Source organism: Sorex araneus, chromosome 2 (assembly GCF_027595985.1).
Source record: "Sorex araneus isolate mSorAra2 chromosome 2, mSorAra2.pri, whole genome shotgun sequence".
Classification (NCBI taxonomy): domain Eukaryota; kingdom Metazoa; phylum Chordata; class Mammalia; order Eulipotyphla; family Soricidae; genus Sorex; species Sorex araneus.
The window spans coordinates 320,527,288-320,545,008 of record NC_073303.1 but is presented as its reverse complement, the minus strand read 5'-3'; the positions used below and the strand labels follow the sequence as shown (position 1 = coordinate 320,545,008).

The 17,721-nt window shown below is 40.8% G+C and overlaps 1 protein-coding gene across 1 annotated transcript in view; it reads left to right on the top strand.

Moving 5' to 3' along the window:
* Positions 1-17,721, top strand: part of ABCA13 (ATP binding cassette subfamily A member 13) — a 489,034-nt gene that overhangs the window by 242,691 nt on the left and 228,622 nt on the right. Inside the window, 1 exon segment of the mRNA XM_055124812.1 lies at positions 17,293-17,489. Within this exon segment, the coding sequence (XP_054980787.1) occupies positions 17,293-17,489 (197 nt within the window).

Here is a 17,721-nt window from a genome sequence, read left to right as displayed (position 1 = left end):
ATTGTTTTCCAGAAGGGCTGAACCAGTCGGCATTCCCACCAGCAGTGAAGAAGGGTCCCTTTCTCCCCACATCCTCTCCAACAGCGGTTGCTTTTGTTCTTTTGGATGTGTGCTAGTCTCTGTGGTGTGAGGTGGTATCTCAAAGTTGTTTTGATCTGCATCTCTCTGATGATTAGTGATGCAGAGCACTTTTTCATGTGCCTTTTGGCCATTCGTATTTCTTCTTTGGTAAAGTTTCTGTTCATTTCTTCGCCCCATTTTTTGATGGGGTTGGATGTTTTCTTCTTGTAGAGTTCAACCAGTGCTTTATATACCATTGATATCAACCCCTTATCTGATGGGTATTGTGTAAATATCCTTTCCCATTCTGTGGATAGTCTTTGTATTCTGGTCACTGTATCTCTTGCGGTGCAGAAGCTTTTTAGTTTAATGTAGTCCCATTTGTTGATCTCTGTTTTTACTAGATTGCTTAGTTCCGTGTCACCTTTGAAGATACCTTTATCTTCAATATCGTGGAGGGTTTCGCCGACCTTGTCTTCAATGTACCCTATGGTTTGTGGTCTAATGTTGAGGTCTTTAATCCATTTTGATCTGACTTTTGTGCATGGTGTCAGGTCAAGGTCTAAACCCATTTTTTTGCATGTGGTTGTCCAGTTGTGCCAGCACCATTTGTTAAAGAGGCTTTCCTTGCTCCACTTCACATCTCTTGCTCCCTTATCAAAGATTAGATGGTCATACATTTGGGGTTGTGTGTAAGGATATTCCACCCTGTTCCATTGGTCTACGGCTCTGCCTTTGTTCCAGTACCATGCTGTTTTAATTGTTACTGCTTTGTAGTAAAGTTTGAGGTTGGGGATGGTGATGCCTCCCATCATCTTTTTCCCAAGAATTGTTTTAGCTATCCTTGGACGTTTGTTATTCCATATGAATTTTAGGATTGCTTGATCCATTTCTTTGAAGAATGTCATGGGTATACTTATAGGGATCGCATTGAATCTGTATAATGCTTTAGGGAGTATTGCCATTTTGACAACATTGATTCTCCCTATCCACGAGCAGGGTATATGTTTCCATTTCCTCATGTCCTCTTTGATTTCATGGAGTAGCGTTATGTAGTTTTCTTTGTAAAGGTCTTTTACTTCCTTGGTTAAGCTGATTCCGAGGTACCTGATTTTCTGGGGCACGATTGTGAATGGGATTGCTTTTTTCATGTCCCTTTCCTCTGCCTCATTGTTTGCATATATGAAGGCCATGGATTTTTGGGTATTGATTTTGTAGCCTGCAACTTTACTGTATAAGTCTATTGTTTCTAAGAGTTTCTTAGTAGAGGTTTTAGGCTTCTCTAGATATAGTATCATGTCGTCTGCAAATAGTGAGAGTTTGATTTCTTCCCTTCCTATCTGGATGCCCTTAATCTCTTTTTCTTGTATAATAGCTATCGCAAGTACTTCCAGTACTATATTGAAGAGGAGTGGTGAGAGTGGGCATCCTTGTCTTGTGCCTGATCTCAGAGGAAAGGCCCTTAGTTTTTCCCCGTTGAGGATAATGCTTGCCGTAGGCTTGTGATAGATGGCTTCGACTATCTTGAGGAAAGTTCCTCCAAACCCCATTTTGGCAAGGGTTTTCATCATGAAAGTATGTTGGATTTTGTCAATTGCTTTCTCTGCATCTATTGATATGATCATATGGTTTTTATCTTTACTTTTGTTGATATGCTGGATTATGTTGATTGATTTCCGAATGTTAAACCATCCTTGCATCCCTGGGATGAATCCCACTTGGTCGTGATGTATGATCTTTTTGATGAGTTGTTGGATCCTATTTGCTAGTATTTTGTTGAGGATCTTCGCATCGGTGTTCATCAGGGAAATTGGTCTGTAATTTTCTTTCTTAGTGGTGTCTTTGTTTGCTTTTGGTATTAGGGAGATATGTGCTTCATAGAAACTGTTTGGGAGAGTTCCTGTTTTTTCAATTTCCTGGAAAAGTTTGAGGAAAACAGGCAATAGGTCTTCTTTAAATGTTTGGAAGAATTCGCCAGTGAAACCATCTGGGCCTGGGCTTTTGCTTTTGGGGAGGTTTTTGATTACCGTTTCAATTTCCTTAACATTGATGGGTCTATTCTGGTATTCCAGGTCTTCTTTCTTCAGTGTTGGGAGATTATAGGAATCAAGGAATCCATCCATTTCTTTTAGGTTCTCCTTTTTTGTGGCGTAAAGACTTTCAAAGTAGTCTCTAATGATCTTTTGAATCTCACTGGTTTCTGTTATGATGTCCCCCTTTTCATTTCTGATTCGATTTATTAGAGTTTTCTCTCTTTCTTTCTTTGTGAGACTTGCTAGCGGTTTATCAATCTTATTTATTTTCTCAAAGAACCAACTCTTTGTTTCATTGATCTTTCGGATTGTTTTTTTGGTTTCGATGTCATTAATTTCTGCTCTAATTTTTATTATTTCTTTCCTTCGGTCTGGTTTGGGGTCCTTTCTCTGGTCCTTTTCTAGGGTCTTGAGTCGTGAAGTCAAGCTATCTATGTGGATCCTTTCTTCCTTCCTGAGGAATGCTTGGAGAGCTATAAATTTTCCCCTTAACACGGCTTTAGCTGCGTCCCATAGGTTTTGGTAGCTCGTGTCTTCATTCTCATTTGTTTCTAAGTATCTTTTGATTTCTTCCTTGATTTCCTTCTTGACCCACTCATTGTTCAACATGGAATTGTTTAATTTCCAGGTGTTTGATTTGATTTTCCGTATTTGTGGGTGGTTAGCTTCTATCTTCAGCGCATCGTGGTCTGAAAAGATGGTTGATACAATTTCTATTTTTCCGATTCTATTGAGGTATGTTCTGGGGCCCAGTACATGGTCTATTTTTGAAAATGTTCCATGTGCACTGGAAAAGAATGTGTATTCTTTCTTTTTGGGGTGTAAGGCCCTGTATAGGTCTATTAGGCCTCTCTCTTCAATTTCTTCATTCAGAGTCAGTGTTTCCTTGTTGAGTTTTGTTCTTGTGGATCTATCTAGAGGTGATAAGGCCATATTGAAGTCTCCGACTACAATTGTGCTGTTAGTGATGTCCTCTTTGAAGTCTGTTAGGAGTCGTTTTAAATATTTAGCCGGTCGTTTGTTAGGAGCATATACGTTTAAGAGTGTGATTTCTTCCTGTTGTACATATCCCTTGATAAACAGAAAATGACCTTCGCTGTCCCTTTTGATCTTTTTCATCCTGAAATCTATGTTGTCGGATACCAGGATGGCCACTCCAGCTTTTTTAAGGGGGTTGTTTGCTTGGAGGATTGTTTTCCATCCTTTGACTTTGAGTCTATGTTTACTCTGTTTGTTCAGGTGTGTTTCTTGCAGGCAACAGAATGTTGGGTTTAATTTCCGGATCCATTTAGCCACTCTGTGTCTTTTGATAGGTGCATATAGGCCATTGACATTGAGAGAGATTATTGTGATGTGGTTTTGTGTCATCTTTCTGTGGGATTTGTTGTTCTTATGGGGCTCCTCCTTGTCTTACAGTAGCCCCTTTAGACCTTCTTTCAAGATTGGTTTTGAGTCTATGAAGTTCCTGAGCTGTTGTTTATCCGAGAAATAGTGTATGGTTCCTTCGAGTTTGAGTGAGAGTTTAGCTGGATAAAGTATTCTTGGTGAGGCATTCATTTCGTTGAGTTTTTTCACTATGTCCCACCATTGTCTTCGGGCTCGGAGGGTTTCTTCTGACAGATCGGCCGTAAATCTGAGGGGTGCTCCTTTGTATGTGATTTCCCTCTTTGACCTTGCTACTTGTAGAATTGTGTCTCTATCTAGAGCATCCGCCATTCTGACTATAATATGCCTTGGAGTCTTTTTATTTGGGTCTCTTTTTGCTGGCACTCTTCGGACTTCTTGTATCTGGACGCCTGCCTTCTCCAGCTCAGGGAATTTCTTAGTGATGATGTCTTTGACTATGTTTTTTTCATTGGGGTTACTTCCCTGTGGTTCTGGTACTCCAATGATTCTTATGTTGTTCCTCTTGAAGTCATCCCCCAGGGCTCTGATTCGCTCTATAGCCATTTTGAGGTCTTTGGCCATTATTTGTTGCTGTCTGTAAGCTTTCTGCAGCTCATCCTCAAGCTCGCTGATTCTGTCTTCGGCTGTAGTCATTCTGCTGTTGAGGGCATCTAGTGAGATTTTTATTTCATCTACCGATTGCTTTATTTGTGAGACTTCCGTTCGAAGGTTTGAAATTTCTGCTCTCATTTCTGCTCTCATTTCTTCCTGTATTTTCTTGGTAGACCATTCCAGCGCTTGATTCATCTCCTCCCTTAATTTATTGGATGTCTGTTCCATAGTTGCTTGGAGTAGGTCGACTCTCCTCCATATTTCCTCTCTGAATTGTTTATCTGAGAGGTCGTAGATGTTGGGAGACTCTTTTGAGGTTTCTAGTATCTTTTCTTCTCCCTCTCTTGGTGGAGGGGATTTTCGCTGTTTCTTCATATTGTCACGGAAGTGCAGAGTTGGAACCTTGTAGTTATTTATTCCTCTTGCTTTTTGTGGGAAGAAGGGGCTCCGATTGTGCTAAACTTCCCTTATTCACTGATAGCTTTTATACTGTCAGCCTAAGCTAATGGCTATTTTGCGTAAATGTTTGAGCTCGCAAAAGTGAGTTTTCAAAGGAATACACAGTACGGATTGAGCTGAGGTAGCAAAGAATAACTGTGGCCGCGTTAGCGTTGGCCGCTCTGAGAGGAGGCCACGCCCACTTTAGACCACGCCCACTAAGACACAGATAGAATGAATTCTATCAATTGTGGCCAAAGGAGAAGGCATGGAATGGTAAAAAAAAAAAATAACTGCGGCCGCGTTAGCATTGGCCGCTCCGGAAAGAGGCCACGCCCACTTTTAGGCCACGCCCCCTGAGATGAGGACACGCCCCTAAGCAGCAGAGTGGGGATTGGTCAGGATCGGACGGCGGCGGCGGAAAGGTGCCAGGCAGGGGCTTCAGGAGAAGCCCCGAGCCGCGGCGGGCAGGGGGCCGGGAGGGGGGCTTCTCCGCGCTGAGGCAGGCTCTCCAAGGGATTGCCTGTTTACCTGCAGGATGGAGATTGGTCAGGATCGGACGGCGGCGGCGGAAAGGTGCCAGGCAGGGGCTTCAGGAGAAGCCCCGAGCCGCCTCCCACCACATTTTTGCTTGGTATTTCCTTCTCTGAGCTGCCCTTTACTCGAGAATGAGAGGCTAGTCTCCAAGCCATGGAGCAGAGCAAATCTAGTACTTGTTTCTGTTATTCTTGGGTGTTAGGCCTACATTCTGTTGTTTTATATTCCGCAGATGAGTGCAATTCTTCTATGTCTGTATCTCTCTCTTTCTGACTCATTTCACTTAGCATGATACTTTCCATGTTGATCCACTTGTATGCAAATTTTATGACTTCATCTTTTCTGACAGCTGCATAGTATTGCATTGTGTAGATGTACCAAAGTTTCTTTAGCAAGTCATCTGTTCTTGGGCATTCGGGTTATTTCCAGATTTTGGCTATTGTAAATAGTGCTGCGATGAACATACATGTGCAGATGTCATTTTGGCTATATCTTTTTGCCTCTCTGGAGTATATTCACAGAAATGGTATTGCTGGGTCAAATGGGAGCTTCATTTCTAATTTTTTGAGGACCGACCATATTGTTTTTGAAGGGTTGAACCAGTCGGCATTCCCACCAGCAGTGTAGGAGGGTCTCTTTCTCCCCACATCCTCTCCAACAGCGGTTGCTTTTGTTCTTTTGGATGTGTGCCAGTCTCTGTGGTGTTAGATGGTATCTCATAGTTGTTTTGATTTGCATCTCCCTGATGATTAGTGATGATGAGCATTTTTTTAAATTTATTTTTTAATTGAATCACCATGTTGAAAGTTACAAAGCTTTAAGGCTTAAGTCTCAGTTACCTAATGCTCGAACACCCATCCCTCCACCAGTGCTTGTATTCCACCACCAAGAACCACAGTAAACCTCCCACCCCACCCCGCCTTGTTCCCCGGTCCCCCACCCCGTCTGTGTAGTTGGTAAGTTACACTTTACTTTCTTTTTACCTTGATTACATAACAACAACAACAACAACAACAAAAACCTCACTATTATTGTTTGGAGTTTCCCCCCCAGAGTCGGACCTGCTGGAAAGGAAGCATTTGATAATTATTTTCCACTGCTGTGATTGAGGAGATATGAGGTCATGTGGCCACAGTAGCGGCTGTGAGGTTCTAGATTTCTGTATTTTAGTATTTTAGTGACTAAGTCCAGACGGATTTTTGCCAGAGGTTGCATCTTTGCTAGATTGTACCTCTCTGCTACTTTATACTCCAAATATGAGTGTAATCTTTCTGTATCTGTCTCTTTCTTTCTGACTCATTTCACTCAACATGATACTTTCCATGTTGATCCACTTACATGCAAATTTCATGACTTCATGCTTCCTAATCGCTGCATAGTATTCCATTGTGTAGATGTACCAAAGTTTTTTTAGCCAGTCATCTGTTCTCGGGCATTCGTTTTTTCTTCCAGATTCTGGCTATTGTAAACTGTGCTGCGATAAACATACAGGTGCAGATGTCATTTTGACTATATTTTTTTGCTTCTCCAGGGTATATTCCCAGGAGTGGTATTGCTGGGTCAAATGGAAGCTCAATTTCTAATTTTTTGAGAATCAACCATATTGTTTTCCAGAAGGGCTGAACCAGTCGACATTCCCAACAGCAGTATAGGAGGGTTCATTTCTCCTCTCATCCATGCCAACAGCGGTTGTTTTTGTTCTTTGGGATGTGAGCCAGTCTCTGTGGTGTGAGATGGTATCTCATAGTTGTTTTGATCTGCATTTCCCTGATGATTCGTGATGAAGAGCATTTTTTCATGTGCCTTTTAGCCATTCGTATTTCCTCCTTGAGAAAGTTTCTGTTCATTTCTTTGCCCCATTTTTTGATGGGGTTGGGTGTTTTCTTTTTGTAGAGGTCAACCAGTACTTTATATACCCTTGTTATTAATCCTTTATCAGATGGGTACTGGGTGAATATCCTTTCCCATTCTGTAGATTCCCTTTGAATTCTGGTCGCTGTGTCTTTTGCGGTGCAGAAGCTTTTTAGTTTAATATAGTCCCATTTGTTTATCTCTGTTTCTACTTGCTTACTTAGTTCCGTGTCATCTTTGAAGATACCTTTAGCTTCAATATCATGAAGGGTTTTGCCGACCTTGTCTTCGATGTACCTTATGGATTGTGGTCTGATATTGAGGTCTTTAATCCATTTTGATCTGACTTTTGTGCACGGTGTAAGGTCTAAGGTCTAAAATGTCTAAGCCCATATTTTTGCATGTGGCTGTCCAGTTATGCCAGCACCATTTGTTGAAGAGGCTTTTCTTGTTCCATTTCACATTTCTTGCCCCCTTATCAAGGATCAGGTGATCATATATTTTGGGTTACATGTAGGGATATTCCACCCTGCTCCATTGATCAGCGGTTCTGCCTTGTTCCAGTACCATGCTGTTTTAATTGTTACTGCTTTGTAGTAAGGTTTGAAGTTGGGGAGGGAGATGCTTCCCATCGTCTTTTTCCCAAGAATTGCTTTGGCTATTCGTAGGCGTTTATTGTTCCATATGAATTTCAGGAGTGTTTGATCAATTTCTTTGAAGAATTTCATGGGTATCCACATAGGGTTTGCATTGAATCTGTATAGTGCTTTGGGGAGTATTGCCATTTTGACAATGTTAAGTCTTCCTATCCATGAGCAGGGAATGTGTTTCCATTTCCTCGTGTCCACTTTTATTTCATTGAGTAGTGTTTTGTAGTTTTCCTTGTCGAGATCCTTTACTTCCTTAGTTAGGCTGATTCCTAGGTACTTGATCTTCTGGGGCACAATTGTTAATGGCATTTTTTTTAAATGTCACTTTCCTCTGACTCGCTATTTGCGTATAGGAAGGCCATGGATTTTTGAGTATTGATTTTATAGCCTGCAGCTTTACTGTACAAGTCTATTGTTTCCAGGAGTTTCTTGATAGAGGTTTTAGGATTCTCTAGGTATAGAATCATGTCATCTGCAAATAGTGAGAGCTTGATTTCTTCCTTTCCTATCTGTATACCCTTAATGTCTTTTTATTGACTAATTGCTATTGCAAGTACTTCCAGTACTATGTTGAACAAAAGTGGTGAGAGTGGGCATCCTTGTCTTGTCCCTGATCTTAGAGGGAAGGCCTTTAGTGTTTCTCCATTAAGGATAATGCTTGCCATGGGTTTATGATAGATGGCTTCAACTGTCTTGAGGAAAGTTCCTTCTAAGCCTATTTTGGTGAGAGTTTTCATCATAAATGGGTGTTGGATCTTGTCAAATACTTTCTCTGCATCTATTGAAATGATTATATGGTTTTTATTTTTACTTTTGTTGATGTGATGGATTACATTGATTGATTTCTGGATGCTAAACCATCCTTGCATCCCCGGGATGAATCCTACTTGATCGTGATGTATGATTTTTTTAATCAGTGTTGGATTCTATTTGCTAGTATTTTGTTGAGAATCTTCACATCCGTGTTCATCAGGGATATTGGCCTGTAGTTTTCTTTGTTTGTTGTATCTTTGTTTACCTTTGGTATTAGGGAGATATGAGCTTCATAGAAACTGTTTGGTAGGGTCCCTGTTTTTTTCAATTTCCTTGAATAACTTGAAAAGAACTGGCAACAGGTCCTCTTTAACTTTTTGGAAGAATTCGCCAGTGAATCCGTCCGGTCCTGGGCTTTTTTTTTTGGGAAGACATCTGAAAACAGTTTCAATTTCCTTGATATTAATGGGTCTATTCAGGTATTCCAAGTCATCTTGATTCAGTTTTGGGAGATTGTAGGAATCAAGGAATTTGTCCATTTATTTTAGGTTCTCTTGTTTCATGGCATAGAGATTTTCAAAGTAGTCTCTGATGATCTTTTGAATTTCATTGGTTTCTGTTGTGATATCCCCCTTTTCATTTCTGATTTGGTTTATTAAGGTTCTCTCTCTTTCTTTCTTTGTGAGTCTTGCTAGTGGTGTGTCAATCTTGTTTATTTTCTCAAAGAACCAACTTTTTGTTTTATTGAACTTTCAGATTGTCTTTTGGGTTTCCCTATCGTTAATTTCTGCTCTAAGTTTTATTATTTCCTTCCTTCGGTCTGGCTTGGGTTCCTTTTGCTGGTCCTTTTCTAAGATCTTGAGCTGTGAAGTCAAGCTCTCTATGTAGTCCCTTTCCTCCCTCCTGAGGAATGCTTGCAGGGCTATAAATTTTCCCCTTAACACAGCTTTAGCCGCGTCCCATAGGTTCTGGTAGCTTGTGTCTTCACTCTCGTTTGTTTTGAGGTATCTTTTGATCTCTTCCTTAATTTCCTTTTTGATCCACTCGTTGTTCAACAGTGAGTTGTTTAATTTCCAGGTGTTCGATTTGGTGCTCCACGTCTGTGTGTGCTTAGTTTCTATTTTCAGTGCATCATGGTCCGAGAAGATGGTTGATAGAATTTCTAAATTGTTGATTCTGTTGAGGTATGTTTTGTGACCCAGCACGTGTCTATTTTGGAGAATGTTCCATGTGCACTGGAGAAAAATGTATATTCTTTCTTTTGGGGGTGTAAAGCCCTGTATAGGTCCATAAGCCCTATCTCATCTATTTCTTCTTCAGGGCCATTGTTTCCTGGTTGAGTTTTGTTCTTGTTGATCTATCCAGAGGTGATAATGCGGTGTTGAATTCTCCGACTACTATTGTGGTGCTAGTGATGTCCTCCTTAAAGTTTGTTGGGAGTTGCTTTAAATAAATATTTAGCTGGTCGCTCGTTAGGTGCGTATACATTTAAGAGTGTGATTTCTTCCCGTTGTATGTATCCCTTCATGAATAGGAAATGACCTTCACTGTCCCTTCTAATCTTTTTCAGCCTTAAATCTATGTTGTTAGATACTATTATGGCCACCCCAGCTTTTTTGAGGGAATTGTTTGCTTGTAGGATTGTTTTCCATCCTTTGACTTTGAGCCTGTGTTTGCTCTGACTGTTTAGGTGTGTTTCTTGTAGACAGCAGAAAGTTGGGTTTAGTTTCCGAATCCATTTTGCTACTCTGTGTCTCTTGATTGGTGCATTTAGCCCATTGACATTGAGAGAGATTATTGTCATGGGATTGTGTGCCATCTTTCTGTAGGGTTTGTTGTTCTTGTTAGGGTTTTTCTTTGTCTTACAGAAGCCCCTTTAGACCTTCTTTTAGGCTTGGTTTTGAGTCTATGAAGTTCTTGAATTGTTGTTTATCTGAGAAATAGTGTATGGTTCCTTCAAGTTTAAGTGAGAGTTTAGCCGGATAGAGTAATCTTGGTGAGACGTTCATTTTGTTGAGCTTTTTCACTATATCCCACCATTGTCTTCGGGCTTGGAGAGTTTCCTCTGATAGGTCTGCTGTGAATCTAAGGGGTGATCCTTTGTATGTGATTTCCTTCTTTGACCTTGCTGCTTGCAGTAGTGTGTCTCCATCCGCAGCATCCATCATTGTGACTATGATATGCCTTGGAGTTTTTTTGTTTGGGATCCCTTTTAGCTGGCACCCTTCGGGCTCCTTGGATCTGGATGCCCGCATTCTCCAGCTCTGGGAATTTCTTAGCAATGATGTCTTTAACTGTGTTTTTTTCATTGGCATTAGTTCCCTATGGTTCTGGTACTCCCATGATTCTTATGTTGTTCTTTTTGAGGTCGTCCCCTAGGACTCTGATTTGCCCTAGAGCCATCTTGAGGTCTTTTGCCATTATTTGTTGTTGTTTGTAAGCTTTGTGCAGGTCATCCTCAAGCTCACTGATTCTGTCTTCTGCTGCAGTCATTCTACTGTTGAGGGCTACCACTGTGCTTTTTATCTCATCTACCGATTCCTTTAATTGTGTGACTTCTGTTCGTAGGTTTGAAATCTCTGCTCTCATTTCTTCCGGTATTTTGTTGGTGGTCCATTCCAAGGCTGTGTTCATATCCTCCCTTAGTTTATTGATTGTTCGTTCCATGGTTGTGTTCATATCTTCCCTTAGTTTATTGGCTGTTCGTTCCATTGTTACTTTGAGTTCCTCAACCATCTTGACAATTTCTTCTCTGATTTCTTTATCTGAGAGGAGGTTGAATTTGTGGGTGACAAGTATTGAGGTTTCTGGAATCTCTTCATTTTCTGTGTGTGGCGGGTTTTTTCGATGTTTCTTCATGTTGTTATGGAACAATAGAGGTGGAAGCTCCCGATTCTATATCACTATTCCTCTTGCTCCAGGAGGGGATTGTAGGCAAGCTAAATAGGTAATGTTAATCTTTTTCCCCTTCTAGAATAGTTCCTTATATTACTGCGATTTTCCTAGTTTATGTAGGGCTCTAATCAAGGATTAACGCAATGGTCTGTTTATGGGGGCTTTGTGTACCTAGTTGTATTCCTGACACTTTTTCTGGAATTAGGATGCTTTATTGGCGTGTAGGCATATAGTGATTGAGATGGCCAGGTTGTTCTTCAAGTAAGTAGGTCATAGGGATTTGTGACCTAAGTGTGCAGTATAGGAGAGAGAGCAAAGTAACTGTGGCCGCGTTAGGGGCCGCGGCTCCTTAAATAGGCCACGCCCCCTTTTGAGGTCACACCCCCTGGCATAGAGGACACTCCCCTACCAGCCGAAAGTCCCTGGGCTGGCGCCGAGCCAGCGGCATTAGAGTTCTTTCAGAGGGGCCAGACGAAGACAGCGCATTCAATCTCGAGTCCCAAGTTACCTGGCAGTAGGGAGGAGTTGCTAAAAAGGCGCACAGGAGAGCTGCTGGCCTGAGGGGGGGGACCCCCGCCCGCCCTGGAGTTCCCCGGGTTGGCTGATGAGCATTTTTTCATATGCCTTTTGGCCATTTGTATTTCTTCCTTGAGAAAGTTTCTGTTCATTTCTTCTCCCCATTTTCTGATGGGGCTGGATGTTTTCTTCTTGTAGAGTTCAACTAGTGCCTTATATACCCTTGATATCAACCCCTTATCAGATGGGTATTGGGTAAATATCCTTTTCCATTCTGTAGATTGTCTTTGTATTCTGGTCATTGTGTCCCTTGCGGTGCAAGAGCTTCTTAGTTTAATATAATCCATTTCTTTTATTTCTGTTTTTACTTGATTGCTTAGTTCCGTGTCATCTTTGAAGATACCTTTGGCTTCAATATTGTGGAGGGTTTTTCCGACCTTGTCTTCAATGTACCTTATGGATTGTGGTCTGATGTTGAGGTCTTTAATCCATTTTGATCTGACTTTTGTGCATGGTGTCAGGTCAAGGCCTAACCCCATTGTTTTACATGTGGTTGACCAGTTATGCCAGCACCATTTGTTAAAGAGGCTTTCCTTGCTCCACTTCACTTTTCTTGCTCCCTTATCAAAGATTAGGTGTTCATATAATTGGGGTGGTGTTTAGGGATATTCCACCCTGTTCCATTGGTCTGTGGCTCTGTTCTTGTTCCAGTACCATGCTGTTTTAATTGTTACCGCTTTGTAGTAGAGTTTAAGGTTGGGGAGGGTGATGCCTCCCATTGTCTTTTTCCCAAGAATTGCTTTAGCTATTCGTGGGCGTTTGTTCTTCCATATGAATCTCAGGATTGCTTAGTCTATTTCTTTGAAGAATTTCATGGGTATTCTCATGGGGATCGCATTGAATCTGTATAGTGCTTTAGGGAGTATTGCCATTTTGACAATGTTAAGTCTTCCTATCCATGAGCAGGGATTATTTTTCCATTTCCTCGTGTCTTCTTTTACTTTATCTAGTAGGGTTTTGTAGTTTTCTTTTTAGAGATCCCTAACCTCTTTAGTTAGGCTGATTCCGAGGTACTTGATTTTCTGGGGCACAATTGTGAATGGCATTTTTTTTTATGTCATTTTCTTCTATCTCGCTGTTTGCATATAGGAAGGGCGTGGATTTTTGGTTATTGATTTTATAGCCTGCAAATTTACTGTAGAAGTCTATTGTTATTAGGAGTTTCTTAATGGATGTTTTAGGATTATCTAGGTATAGAATCATGTCATCTGCGAATAGTGAGAGCTTGATTTCTTCCTTTCCTACCTAGATGCCCTTAATGTCTTTTTCCTGCATAATTGCTATCGCTAGTACTTCCAGTACTATGTTGAACAGAAGTGATGACAGTGGGCATCCTTGTCTTATCTCTGATCTTAGAGGGAAGGCCCTTAATTTTTCTCCACTGAGGATAATGCTTGCCACGGGTTTGTGATAGATAGCTTTGACTATCTTGATGAAAGTTCCTCCAAAACCCATTTTGGTGAGAGTTTTCATCATAAATGGATGTTGAATCTTGTCAAATGCTTTCTCTGCATCTATTGAAATGATCATATGATTTTTATTTTTACTTTTGTTGATGTGATGGATTATGTTGATTGATTTGCATATGTTAAACCATCCTTGCATTCCAGGAATGAATCCGACTTTGTCATGATGTATAAACTTTTTGATGAGTTGTTGGATTCTATTTGCTAGTATTTTGTTGAGGATCTTCGCATCCGTGTTCATCAGGGATATTGACCTGTAATTTTCTTTCTTAGTGGTGTCTTTGTTTGCTTTTGGTATTAGGGAGATATATGCTTCACAGAAACTGTTTGGGAGAGTACCTGCTTTTTCAATTTCCTGGAAAAGCTTGAGGAGAACTGGTAACAGGTCTTCGTTAAATGTTTGGAAGAATTCTCTGGTGAAGCCATCTGGGGCTGGGATTTTGTTTTTGGGGAGACTTTTGATTACAGTTTTAATTTCCTTGATATTAATGGGTCTGTTCAGATATTCCATGTCTTCTTTGTTCAGTCTTGGGAGATTGTAGGAATCTAAGAATTTATCCATTTCTTCTAGGTTCTCTTGTTTTATGGCATACAGACTTTCAAAGTAGTCTCTAATGAGTTTTTGAATTTCATTAGTTTTTGTTGTGATGTCCCCCTTCTCATTTCTGATTCGGTTTATCAGGGTTCTCTCTCTCTTTCTTTGTGAGTCTTGCTAGTGGTTTATCAATCTTATTTATTTTCTTGAAGAACCAGCTCTTTTTTTCATTGATCTTTTGGATTGTTTTTTGGGTTTCCATGTCGTTAATTTCTGCTCTAAATTTTATTATTTCTTTCCTTCGCTCCAGTTTGGGTTCCTTTTTCTTGTCCTTTTCTAAGATCTTGAGCTGCGAAGTCAAGCTATCTATGTAGTCCCTTTCTTCCCTCCTGAGAAATGCTTGTAGGGCTATAAATTTTCCCCTTAACACTGCTTTAGCTGCGTCCCATAGGTTCTGGTAGTTTGTGTCTTCATTCTCATTTGTTTCTAAGTATCTTTTGATTTCTTCCTTGATTTCTTTTGTGACCCACTCATTGTTTAGCAATGAGTTGTTTAACTTCCTGGTGTTTGATTTGGTTCTCCGCATCTGTGTGTGATTAACTTCTATTTTCACCGCATCATGGTCTGAGAAGATAGTTGATACAATTTCTATCTTCCCAATTCTATTGAGGTGTGATTTGTGACCCAGAACCTGGTCTATTTTGGAGAATGTTCCGTGTGCACTGGAATAAAAAGGAATAAAAAGTGTATTCTTTCTTTTTGGGGTGTAAAGCCCTGTATAGGTCTATTGGCCCTCTCTCCTCCATTTCTTCCTTCAGAGCTTTTGTTTCTTGCTGAGTTTTCTTCTTTTTAATCTATCCAGAGGTGATAAGGCAGTGTTGAAGTCTCCAACTACTATCATGATTCTAGTGATGTCCCCATTAAATTCTACTAGGAGATTTTTTAAGTAATTAGCTGGTCGCTCATCAGGTGCATATATGTTTAGGAGTGTGATTTCTTCCTGTTGTACATATCCCTTGATGAGTATAAAATGAGCTTCGCTGTCCCTTCTAACCTTTTTCAGTCTGAAATCTATGTTGTCGGATACTAGTATGGCCACACCAGCTTTTTTGAGGGAGTTGTTTGCTTGCAGGATTGTTTTCCATCCTTTGACTTTGAGTCTGTATTTGCTCTGACTGTTCAGGTGTGTTTCTTGTAGGCAGCAGAATGTTGGTTTTAGTTTCTGGATCTATTTTGCCACTCTGTGTCTCTTGGTAGGTGCATTTAGACCCTTGACATTGAGAGAGATTATTGTCATGTGATTTTGTGTCATCTTTTGTAGGGTTTGTTGTTCTAGTAGGGGTTTCCCTTGTCTTACAGTAGCCCCTTTAGTCCTTCTTTTAAGTTTGGCTTTGAGTCTATGAAGTTTCTGAGCTATTGTTTATCCATGAAGTAATGTACGGTTCCTTCAAGTTTAAGTGAGAGCTTAGCCGGATAAAGTATTCTTGGTGAGGCATTCACTTCATTGAGTTTTTTTCACTATATCCCACCATTATCTTCGGGCTTGGAGGGTTTCTTCTGATAGGTCTTCTGTAAATTTTAGGGACACCCCGTTGTATGTGATTTCCTTCTTTGACCTTGGTGCTTGCAGTATTGCGTCTCTATCCATGACATCCATCATTGTGACTATGATATGCCTTGGAGATTTTTTATTGGGGTCCCTTCTAGTTGGCACCTTTCGGACTCCTTGGACCTGAATGCCTACATTCTCTAGCTCTGGGAATTTCTTAGCCATGATGCCTTTGACTGTCATTTTTTTCACTGGGATTAGTTCCCTGTGCTTCTGTTACTCCCATGATTCTTATGTTGTTCCTCTTGAGGTCATCCCCTAGGACTCTGATTCGCCCTCGAGCCATTTTGAGGTCTTTTGCTATTATTTGTTCTTGTTTATAAGCTTTGTGCAGTTCATCTTCAAGCTCACTGACTCTGGTTCTGCATTCATTCTACTGCTGAGGACTACTACTGAGCTTTTTATTTCATCTACCGATTCCTTTAATTGTGTGACTTCTGTTCATAGCTTTGAAATTTCTGCTCTCATTTACTCTTGGTTTATCTTGTGGACCGTTCCAATGCTGCATCTATATCCTCCCTTAATTTATTGGATGTTCATTCCATAGTTGTTTTGAGTTCCTGAACCATCTTGACGATTTCCTCTCTGAATTCTTTATCTGAGAGGAGATGGTATTTCTCCGAAGTCCCTGTGGGGTTTTCTGAGATCCTCCCTTCAATCTCTCCTGAGAGTGGGGATTTTTGCTCTTCATGTTGTTATGAGCTTTACTGTCAGGCGCTCCACTTTACCTTGTGAAAGGCCTCAATTGAAGAAATGGGGTGGTTGACAATTGGCATATAGTTATAAGAAAGCCACGATGTTCTTCAAAGGATTAGGTTATATAAATTGTGACATAAGTGAACGATGCATAGAGAGGGGAGAAACAACTGCCGCCTCTTTGGAGGTAGGCCACGCCCCCCTTTGAGGCCACGCCTCTTGACGTAAAGACACGCCCCCACAATCTGGGCAGGATGTGTGAGTTAGGGCGGCGTTGAGTTTGACTGGCAGCGGCGGCAAAGTGGGGGTAGGGTCCAGAAGGGCCCAAGCTGGCAGGCCGCCGACTTGGGGGCAGTTTCTCACAGGGCAGTGGGGCGCAGGGGCCATCTAATTTTTTTTAAATGTTGAGAAGCATGATAGTCTCTGCTTTTAATCTATTTTATAGAGCTATATTGAGGAGGAATTATACTGTACTCAGACAAAGATTCCGTGAAAGTGTGCTGTAAATGTGTCTCTATCAAGACACATAAAAAGTAGTATTTACATAGGTGAGTATGCTGTATAAAAGTTAAAGATTTATTTGCACAAAAAAGAGAGTAAACCCAGAGAAGGAAGAGAAGCTTCACCTCAAGGAGATCTTTGTACTGGATATCTGTAATCAAGATTAAATGATGCTGAGAGAAAATAAGAAGACCTTTTCTCATATTAACACAATCTGATATTTTATACAAATCAGGTAGCTTTTCACAAGAGCATTCAACTTGATTCTGAAGGTGGCCTGATACAAGTTCAGTGCATGTAGGCCAGAGTTAAAGGACTTTTATAAACTCATGCTTTGGCTAAGCAGTGGATCCGTGCCTTTGTTGGGCTTCCTCTGATGACACTAGTGTATCTGTCATTCCGTTATTCTCCCTAGAAACCAAGAGAATGCAGATGCCTCAGTAGTAACTGTAAAAGGAAATACAAAGGTGACAACAACTTTTCCAAGGAAAAATATTGATTACCCTGATGATCATGCATCACACTTAGTCTGTTGACTCATTCATGTGGACCTTAAGAAGATTAATTTTCCATGCTTAAATATATGCATGCATGGATTATAGGGCATCTTGATAAATCTTAATAACTATAAATTGTTTACACAGTGAAATTAGAAGCATTCAGAGGAAGAGTGAGGATTTTATTTTCATTTCAGAACTCTTCAGGATGTTGAATTAATTCAGCACCAACACAAACAAGTCCGTGCTCTTTCTGGAGGTATGAAAAGGAAGCTCTCCATTGGCATTGCTTTCATTGGCCGATCAAGGACTGTTATTCTAGATGAGCCCACCAGTGGCGTTGATCCTTGTTCTCGCCGGAGCATCTGGGATATTCTTCTCAAGTATCGAGAAGGTAAAAGCTGAAATCATTCTTCTGTCCCTTGCCCCACCATTGTGGCTCATAATAAAGAATGCTGTGAATGTGAATAGCCAAGTTATATTCCAATACATTTGCATTATACTTTTCAGGAAAAGAAAATTTTGTGAGAATGGAGTGGGTAGGGCATAGCGGATAGCAGCTGACCCAGTTCAATTTCTCCGTCCCTCTCGGAGAGCCCGGCAAGCTACCGAGAGTTTCCCGCCCA